The 10,577-nt window shown below is 48.4% G+C and overlaps 1 protein-coding gene across 1 annotated transcript; it reads right to left on the reverse strand.

The window, feature by feature from the left end:
- Positions 1–944: 944 nt before the first annotated feature.
- On the reverse strand, positions 945–1,904 carry LOC143641667 (olfactory receptor 2T11-like). Its single transcript, XM_077109370.1, has one exon. It carries the CDS (start codon positions 1,902–1,904, stop codon positions 945–947), a length of 960 nt encoding a protein of 319 aa, XP_076965485.1.
- Between the last annotated feature and the right edge of the window lie 8,673 nt (positions 1,905–10,577).

Raw genomic sequence — 10,577 nt, forward strand, 5'->3', positions numbered from 1 at the left:
TATATATATATATATATATATATATATATATATAGCCAAAAGGACCCAATGAGTGAAACATCCTGGTGCCAGAGTACCAGGCTAGAGGCCTGACCCTGGAGGTCCAAAAATCAGTTGCCCAATCACCCAAAAATCCAAATGGGAAAGGCCATGGTGACAAGCATGAAAGGGACTTTGATTAGTGCAGCCACATGGGGAGGACGAGGGCACACATGACCTCAGCCCTGTCCTGCAGGCTGACTGTGACTTTGAGATCTGATAGAAAGGGGAAGGAGGGCAAGATCAGGGTTTGCACTGCTGAAGGTTTCGGTGCAGGGACTGAACCCAGGGGTGCCACACCACTGAGCCACACCCCCAGTCCTCTTCTTGTTTCATTTTGAGTCAGAGTCTTGCTAAGTTGCTCAGTCTGGACTTGAGCTTGAGACCGTCCGGCCTCTCCTCCTGAGTCACTGGGGTTACAGGTGTGGCCATCCTACCCTGCAGCTGGAGGCTTTTCACAGCTGCCAAAGCAGGTGGTCTTAGTCAGGTGTGGTCTGTCCATGGTTACCTCAGCACTGGCCAGGAGGGCCCTGCCCCAGATGAGGAAGTTGTTGTTGCTCAAGGGTGGCCTCCACTGTTCACTGACCTGTGGCTCCTGGACTCTAAGGAGACACAGAGCAAAGATGCAAAATGGAGGCAGAAGTGCTGAGCTTTGCCTCCTCCCCTGACCCCCGCCAGGCCTGCCTGTGCAGGCAAAAGGGAAGGGTGTGAGCCCTCCCCACAGCCAAAATCCAGACCACGTGAATGCTCTCTTTTTTATGAATTTTTAAATTTGTTTTAATTAGTCATACATGATAGTAGAATGCGTTTATGCACTTTGATATATTAATTGTAAGTAGACTTTGATGGCTGACAAAGCAATGGAGAGTGACATCTGAAGGACCTGTCCTTGTGTTACTGAGTCTCTACGCCTTATCTGCAGCTACTTTCTGAGCAGGGGAGCAGTGGGCAAACACCCTCTCCAATGCCCCCAGGACATCCCTGTTTCTGAGACTGTAGATGAGAGGGTTAAGCATGGGTGTGACAATGGTATAGAAGGCGGACACTGCCTTGTCCTGTTCAGGTGTGTGGAATGATGGGGGCAGCACATATGTGTAGAAGGTAGCCCCGTAGAAAATGCTGACCACAGTCAGGTGGGATGAACACGTGGTGAAGGCCTTTTTGCGGCCCTCAGCAGAGCGCATGCGGTGGACAGTGAGCAAGATGAGCGCATAGGAAGTGGAGATGATAGAGATGGGGATGAGCAGCATGAGGACGCAGCAGAGGTACATCAGGGTCTCATACAAGGACGTGTCAGCACAGGCCAGTTTGAGAACTGCAGGGATCTCACAGAAAAAATGGTTGATCTGGTGGGAGCCACAGTAAGGGACATTCATGGTGATGGGCGTGAGCAGAAAGCCATCAAGTGAGCCCCCAAACCAGGCACCAGCAGCCAGCAGAAGACACATCTTGCGGTTCATGAGAACTGGGTACCTAAGGGGGTTGCAGATAGCCACATAACGATCGTAGGCCATGAGGCCCAGCAGGAAGAACTCTGAACCAGCCGTGGTCGAGTACAGGAAGATCTGGATGCCACAGGCCACAAAGGAAATGGTCCTCTCTGTAGAAACCATGTCCACCAGGAGCTTTGGGACAGTGGTACAGATGAAAAGGGTGTCCATGATGGACAGCTGGCTGAGCAGGAAGTACATGGGGGTGTGGAGGCGGGAGTCCACCTGAATCAAGACTGTCATGACCACATTTGCTGTGACAGCCACCACGAAAATGGCAAAGATGACCGTGAAAACAATCCCCGTGGTCTCCGTGCTCACCAGAAGCCCCAGGAGGACAAAGTCGGAGGTAGAAGTTCTGTTTCCTGTTGACATTGCCGGTGGCAAATCCAGGGGATCAGGAACACCTCAGGACCAGGAGGAAGGGTGGGAAGAGCCAGGTCAGGATGGGAACACCACTCTGCACGGAGGCTGGCGTGGAGGGATTTTTCCAGGGCAGGAGCTGGAGAAAAACAAACCAGCAAACTTATCCCAGAGCAGCCGCAGAGGTGACCCGGTTTCTTGTTGGCAAGTGGCCCTCCTGGCGCTGCCTGTGGTCATGCTGCTGTGTGCAGAGGATGGCAAGGGTAGAGATCTCTCACCCTGGAGCAGAGACCTACCTCGTCCGTTCTGCTCACTCTTTCTGCAGTTCTCACAGCCAGAGCAGGACTAAGTGAATGCCACTGGAGAACATGACCGGCTGGCTGATGGACTGACCGGCTGGCTGATGGACTGACCGGCTGACGGTGAGTGAAATGAACAGCTGAGGACATGAAGGTGGGAACATGCGCAGGGCTTCTGGAATGGAGTGCCCGGGACGTTTGGTTCCGGTGTCTTACTGCAAGCACCTCAGCGGGGCTACCCTGCTCCACTGCACTGACGCCCTCACCTCCTAACACAGCTGTCTGCAAACAGCTTCCAGATCAAATTCTGAAAGGCAGTTCTGATTCTGCCCCTGGGCTGATTCAGCCCTTTGCCGCTGTGGGCTTGGGAAACGGACAAAGGAGGTTGAAAGCAGACTGTTGGCAGCTGGAAGCTATCAGCGAGAGACTGAGGAGCAGGAGCCCCCAAGCTAGGTGTCTGTGGATGGTCCCCTGCCCTGAGGCAAGAGCTGAGCTGGGGTGGGGCAGCACGGAGTAGGTATACAGAAGAGGACAGCAACCTGCCACAGTAGGAAGGGACTTTCATCCCTAATATCAGAGGGATTAAAGATTTATTTAAAAAAGAGAAAAAGAGCATACATAAAGTCCCTTCCCCAGTGGTTGGCACCAGCAGCCTGAGAATCACATATTTGTGCACATGAAAATGAAGCCCAGCAGGTGGGTGCCAGGTGATGCTGCTGTTGGGTTTTGTCCATTCACAAATGGCAGCCAGACAACCTCAGCCCACTAGCTAGGGGTGCCAGATCTAGTAGATAAGAACACAGGGTGCCAGTTCTATGTCTTCATCATCACAATTTTTGTTGTATTATAAGTTTGTGATATAGTTAAATTAAAAAAAATCACTGTTATCTGAAATTCACATCTATCTGCTTGTACTTACCTGATTTCACAAAGATTCAAGAATTGAAATAACAGTGAGAAGTCACCAATAGTATCAGTAAAACTTAATGGAAACCAACACAAAAACGGAGATTCTAACATTAAAATTAGATTGCCTTTCTCAAAATTTTCCTCTGATTTACTTGTTCAAATTATCTGCAAGTAGCTCACATCTATGGCCTCTCTTGTCAGGCCTCCTAGGAGGACGTTGTGGCCAAAGCTCTGAGAAGTCCTGCCAGTGAGTCCTTAGCCTCTTGATCCACTCATGTAAATTCAATTCCATTTCCAAAGGACAGGTGAAAATATTGTCTACGATGTTTTTATTAAAATCCGTTAATAGAATAGATATTCTATTTTTTACTCCAAGAACTTCCTATAAAGCTAATCCACACTAAGGCAGCAAGAATATATCTTCTCTTTGTTGCATTAATAGAACTCAAACATTTTATCTGAAAGCATAAACTAGTTCAAGTGAAGAATCCACATTTCTCTCCTATGCACAGCTAGTGGGCTGGACCAATGCATGGTCTTTAACCTGGATTGTCCAGGAGGTTTCTCACATCCTCTCTGCTCTCCCTGTGTCCCCCTCCAGCATAGCACCAAAGTGACTTTGGGGGACCCCTCATACCAGGTCACTCTCTGCTGAAGACTGCACTTCCTTTTTGTCCCATTCAGGGCCATCCTCTTCTGACTCTTACCTTGAAGTCCTTGCTGCCCCCTGCAGTGTGGTGGTCACAGAACTGCAGCCCTGTGGTCACCTTACTGGTCCTCTGTCCCCTCTCAGGGGTCCCAGGGAAGGACCTCAGTCCCATCTCCCCTTCCCAAGCCCCTCTGTCTAAGCTGGGCCATCCCCATATATGCATTAGGGGTTGGCACAGAGGCCACCTTCTCAGTGGGTGGCTCTGGTCCCACTCGGTGCCTTTGTATTTCTTCACAGTTCTTGGCACCCCCTGATGGACTACAGGTTTATTTTTCTGTGTTTGACTCTTGGTTCCGGAAAGTGAGCCCCACGCGGGTGAGGATCGGACTCTAGTTTTGAAATTGCTCTAGCCATCTAAAAAGAATGACTGGCATGTCATAAATACATGTTAAATACATCATCAAATAGATGGCTTTTAAACACATCAGTTGATGAAATGCAGATGGCTCACCTCTTGTGCTTTTTAGATGGCACACTTCTAGAAGTCCTCAGAAGTCATTCAAAGTTTGATTTATGAAATTTACTGAAGAGAAAGCCTTTTTTCAAAACGCAGTCCTTTGTGTTTACTCTCACTCCAAAATAAAATTAAATAAAGTAGGATCCACCTACATTTTCTAAAAAATAAAATAAAATAAAACTCGGTTCTAGAAAATAAAAAGAAATCACCAGTTTCTGAGGTGGAGCAATAATAATTAGCTTTTATGTCAGTGAGATTTATATTTTCAAATTTGAGACAATTATTTCCTGAGACTTAAAATCGGGTTACTGGGTTAAAGAGCCACTAAGATGTGAGCAAAATCTTTAACAGAAGGGGTCCCTGGGGCTGAAGTGTGGCTTCATGGTAGAACATGTGCCTGGTGGGTTCAGTCCCCTGCACTGAAATCAACCAAGGAGAAGAGTCACTCACCACTTCTCTGTTTCTGAATCTTCCCTTGCTATGATGGCTCTTCATTCACTTAGGTGCCAACCATTGTGAAAAGACGTCTGTAGTCTCAAGTGATTTCATACACCCAGAGCTTATGTTGTAGGTGCTAACAATATGGTTTGAATTCACCCTATGTTAAACAGATAAAAAGACAGAAAATCAGCATACGTGGTTTGTCTTAGCACCAAGTTTTCATCTGCCTCTCATCAGAAAAATGGTGTCTTAAAAATGCCACCAGGTTTATTGTTAGTTTGTTACTTTATTGAATTTAATAAAGCTGTAATAGTCTTAGCTAGTGTTGAATAAAATCAATTGCAGGCAGAATAATCCCCTCCAACATACACGCACCCTAAACCCTGGAACCCATCGATGTACTTACTTCCTTATGTGGCAAGACAAAAATAAAAAACCTTGCCAACATTATTAATGTGAAGACTGAAATGAGATTGCTCTGGATTATGTAATCACACAGGCTTCATAAAGAAGGAGTGGGCAGAGAGTCAAAGGCACCAGGCATGAGAAGCAGACTCCAGTGATCTGCCCCTGGCTTTGAAGCCCGGCAGGACCACCCTCCCAGACCGAGGCAACCTCTGAGAAACGGGAAACCCAGAGGCCACCTGTCCCCAAATCCTGCATGAGGAAACACAGCCCTCCAGATGCTAGCACGTCCAGCGCTGAACTCCAAAACCGGGACACAGTAAACCGAGTTTGAGGCCACCCAGATACAACAGCCATAGGGAACTAATGAGCCAGTAGATGATTGCCTCCGTTTGTTAAATCAGGTCTCTTCCAATGCGATTGCCAGCACTCACGGTCCCTATGCTTGTGTTCTACAGCCGCTGTTCAGACAGCCACAGGGCCCTTGCTACAGCTGGGGAAACTGAGGTGCAGGGCCGTGGGCATCATCCTCCCAGGTCTCTGCTTCACACAGACTGTTCCGGAAGACACACAGCCTTCTGTGCATGAGTTAAGTTTACAACCAGCCAAGAAAAGTTAAAGCAAGCAACAAGGCTGAAATCACACTCAAGGAAAATGTGAATTTCTAATCGAAAGTAGTCAATGAGGTAATAAAACAACAGAATAAAGCTGATTTCTCCCCAGAAACTCACAAGTCTCCCTGGATCCCAGGCAAGCCCCCCTTGTCAAACGCCCGCAGATGCCTGGCTAAGCTCCCTGAGAAGGATTCTGCACAATTCCGTCTCTAACCCTTGTCGGGGCTTCAGTGCACAGGGAACCTTAACCCCCCAACAAAGCGAAGAGCACCCACCCCGCCGGGCTCGCCCCAGCCCTTCGCCAGCCTCTCCACCATGCGGGCACGCTGCAAGCTATCCAGTTCCATGGCAAAGGAACCACGTGTCAGCAGGAATTACCCCAAATGGGGAGGAGACCTGTTTTCCTCCTTAAACAGCATTTGGAAAATCCTTCAAGGGAAATGGCCACCTGTGTGAGCTGAATCCAGCGTCCTCACATGGTACCTGTCTGGTCCTAGCAGCACACCACACCGCTCTCTCCAACAGGCTTCCTGAATGTGTGGGTGCTCAGAGGTGCTGGCCAGCTCCCCACCCTGGGCATGGACAGCGGTTACAGGGGACTCGTTCAGTCTGATGATTCACTGCTGGGCTGACCTCAGTCTCCAGAGTTAGTCTCTAAGCGTCACATCTTGGGGGAGTGAGGGACATGGGCCTCCTTTGCTGCCAGGTGGTCTCCTCAGCTCCTCCAGGGGAGTCATGGACACAGCCCTGGGCTCTCCCCCAGCACTCTCTGCCACTACTGGCCTGGGTGCCACCTCCTGTCCTCTCCGCCATGTGCCCTGTGAGGCCATCAATGGAGGGTGGCCACAGGCACAGGCTGGCACCTGAGGCCATTCCTCCCCAGAGCAGGAGCACAAGGAGTCTGCTAAGCAAGACGTTTGTTCCTCTGCTGCAGAGGCCCAGGTGCAGGGTGGAGAGGCTGCAGCAGAAGTGGGTCCTGCAGTCTGGCCAGCTTGAGCCCTAGTGAGAGCAGGACTGTGTCAACATTGGGGACCAAAGAGGGACATGCAAAGATTGCTGGTAGGAGTAGGCACTGAGTCAGTATAAAAACCTGAAAGACAGTGAGCATAAATTTCACTAGGAAATTTTAATACAGAGATAATCAGGTGAGTGGCAGCTTGTTCTATTAAAAACTCCTCTTGGCGTTATTTCCAATAAGAAAGCCAGGAGACTGAGCAGAGTCGGCTGCACCCACACTGAATCACTTAGGCTTCAGCACATCACTGTGCTCCAAGTAGCCACTGTGACACAGGGAGGTCTCCACATCCCCATGGTTTGACAGTTTCATTGTGCTTGTAAGAGAAAAGGGTGGCGTGTGTGCATACTTCATATCCACAGCCTCATGGACACAGTCTGACACTCTCCATCTTCAGGCTGAGAGCACTCAGTACCTTCATGGCACATGTCATAGCTGATTTCTTAGAAATACTCAGTGTGCATTATTTTCAAATGAGAACCGTTATTTGCAATCAACCCCGCCTTGGGTCAGAGTGAGCTACCTTTTCTCCCTTTGAGGAGATTCTGTAGCTTGCCCGGGAGAAGGGAAAGCCGCTGCCTGCAGAGCCCCATCAGCTGTTCAGAAGCCGAGGCCTCAGCCCATCTTACCTGTGTTCAGAGAAGCCTCCTGCTTGCACCTCCCCAGAGGCACAGCCTGAGCCACATGGAGCCGGTGCCCTCTACAGCCCCCACCACCTGTCTGCTCCAAGGAGAAGCACCCCCTGGGAGGAACCTGTCCAAAGCCAGCGGTGTCCCTTCACCTGAAGTCACTTAAGAACTAGTGAAGTTGGACAGAAGGTAACTACAGTTCTTAGCTTTTAGCTCAGCATACAGTTCTATGTGAATGGCCTAGAAAAATTTTAAAAAAATATATTAACTTGAGATTTGTATGTCAGAGTACCATGCCTTCTAAATGAAATGGATTCCACTCATTCATTATCACAATATTTACTGAAAATATATTGTATGTCAGGAAAACTTCTAGGTGTTTGGGATACAGAACAAAATGAACATCCTATTTTGGTTACATGATAAATAAAATTTAATAAAGTCAAATCACCTTAAAGGGCTGATCAAAGAAACAAAAGAAAATAATCTATGATAATCAAAGCTGATGCTGTAGATGTTTACCTATTTATTGTCTTAATACCAACAGCTAGTTATAACAAACTCTCAGTATTTTCTTAGCCTTTGAGTCTCTATAATTTTGAATTAAGCTCAAGGATGGGATGTTTGTAGAAGCAAAGGTTCAGGTATGTCCCTATCTCTCACCTGCACCAAGACCCCACAGGGCATCCTGTTAGCCTCCCGATGGTGGTCAACTCCTGGGTAGAAAAGCTTAGCTGGCATCCAAGAGGAAATAACATGGCTTTTATCTGCATGTTGCTCCTCAGGGAACTTTGTCCTCAGGTCCTTGTGCAGGTTAACAAGCTGGCAGACACAGCTGTCTGTCAATCATTATAAGGGTTGGTACCAAGACACCCGACCATGGGTTCTGAGACCCATCCACCTCTCGCTTGAGTGAGGCAATAATATATTCTGAACACCAGCTTCTGAATCTCTCAGGGGAGGTGGATAGGAAGCCAATTTGGTGATGCATACCTATAATTCCAGCCATTCAGCAGGCGGAAGCAGAAGGATCCAAAGTTGGAGCCCAGGCTGGGCAACTTACCAAGACCCTGTCTCAAAAAAATGAAAAAATAAATTTTAAAAAAGGGGGTTTCTGGGGATCTAATTCAGTGGTAGAACACCCCTGGGTTCAATCCCCAGTACCAATAAAATAAAATTTTAAAATAAATAAATACTTCACAGGCCTTTGTAAGGATCAGAATCAAAATCAGATATCATAATTGAGCTTTTTTTTTTTTTTTTTTTTTAGTGGGTAACTAGCTTTATCTCTCCTTCTTCATCTGCCTCAGCTCCTCATGCTGGGAGTGTGCAATCACTAACACTAAAGGTGATATTAAAGGTGTTATAATTTAAAGTGTTTATCCTCAGGTTACATATTATTTTAACAAAGGAGAATCTGGCAACCACAAACTACCTGGCTCAGGAGCTTGGTGACTCCCTCCTAAGGAAGGACCCTCAGTGAGGGGAATGGGAGACCACCTATATATGAGGAAATGTGAAATTTTTATCAATCGTATCATAGAGAGCCTATTAGCCAGAGGACGAAGGGCTTTCTTGTAGTCTCAGGTACTTGGAGGCTGAAGCAGGATACCTGAGCCCAGGAGTTCAAGGGTATATACTTCAATTATTCCTCCATCTCCTGCACAGCTTGTGGCCACAGTGATTCCCTTGTGCCTTCACACACCCGGGTGTGCAGATCAGCCACAGGGCCCGTGATCCCACTGTGCGCACATCAGTGGACCACGGTGGCCACTCCCCTTGTGCAGGGCAGCTGGCCTAGGCAGGAGGGCGCCCTGGGGAGTTGAGGGAAGGCGGCTGGCCCTGCAGCCCTGGGAGACCTATAGCGCACACTGGCTTTCAATAAGGAGCGCTCCCCTGCGGTTTAAACCAGGGCAGCCGCGCGCCTTCCTCCAACACACCTGAAGGCAGTGCCTCCTTAACCAAGGGCTCGGTGTCTGTCTGGGCCTGGCTCCTGCCAGCGTGTGCAGGTGGTTTGCCTTCCTCCATCTCCACCCTTAACAAACACATTCACATCTGTCCACAGTGTCAGAATGTATTGAATAACTATAAATTCAAAGGCTACCCCACTTTTGGCAGTAGCAGGTCATTGGATACTCATGGGTCACCTGGTAGTCACAAGCTGGGCAATTCTGAGCTCTTTCATTCCAGTCTTAACTACTAATGTCTGGAACACTCAAGTCACTCATCACACCTCATAAACAGAGGTGACAGAAAGGATAAGAGAGGGTTAAGGTGGCCACAGGGGTTCAAGAGGCTGAGCTGAGAGCAAAGGCAGAGGGCAGATACAGATGCAAAGAGTCACCACAGGTGGTCAGGTAACATTAGGAACTAGCCAAGAACTTGTTCAGGCACAGAGCTGCGAAGCCCAGAGCTTATTCAAAGCCAGGGTTCACAGGGCAGAGGTTCCACAGGGCCCACTGGAGATGTCAGCTTGGAGTGGGTTGTACGTGGTCACATGGGCAGGAGAAACCATGCTGTGCTGAAGCAGAGATCCAGAGGTCTGTCTCTGTGGCAAACGTCCTGGGCAAGTCTCCTGAGGAGCAACCAGGTGACTGGTCAGGGTGCTTCTCCTTTTACAAGCCTCAAGTGAGGGGCTGCATGATTTGGTGGTCTGGTGTTTTTGATAAGCTCGTGGCCTGGTTTTCCTGGTGTGAGTCTGACACACCCATGCATCCCTTGCTTATGATAAATTCACAAGTGGTGCACGGGTGGTCATTCTTATTAGCATGGTTTCTTTATCAGTTTGTGCCTCATGGCTGTGCCAGGCAGGTGGTGACTGCTTACTTGTACAAATAAGGTGTGGAGTCATTCTTAAACTAAAAATAAAATTGCTCATGGCAAACTGCTTTGCAAAATGAAGTAACCCAGATTTAGGTCTGAAAAGTCCTGTTCTATACTTCAGCAGTAACCAGAAGAGGACACAGCCTGTTCTCCTCAGCTGGGCACACACCGGTTCTTCAAATGCTTCACATAGGCTAAGGGGCAGCAAATAGGAAGATGCCCTGCATCTGCTCCAGCCGTGTCTGCCAGAATGCTGGACCTGAATGGCCCACGAGGGCTGGAGAACAAAATGCCTTTAGAGTGCAAGACTCCCTTAAACAATATGAAAACCAGCATGGAGGTGCCTCACAAGACCAGGAAGGGTGTCACCACATGACCAAAATA

The sequence above is a fragment of the Callospermophilus lateralis genome, chromosome 5 (assembly GCF_048772815.1).
Source record: "Callospermophilus lateralis isolate mCalLat2 chromosome 5, mCalLat2.hap1, whole genome shotgun sequence".
NCBI classification, from domain to species: domain Eukaryota; kingdom Metazoa; phylum Chordata; class Mammalia; order Rodentia; family Sciuridae; genus Callospermophilus; species Callospermophilus lateralis.

Excerpts from the sequence above, each read along its gene's own strand:
- LOC143641667 (XM_077109370.1), bottom strand. The coding sequence starts at position 1,904 with ATGTCAACAGGAAACAGAACTTCTACCTCCGACTTTGTCCTCCTGGGG.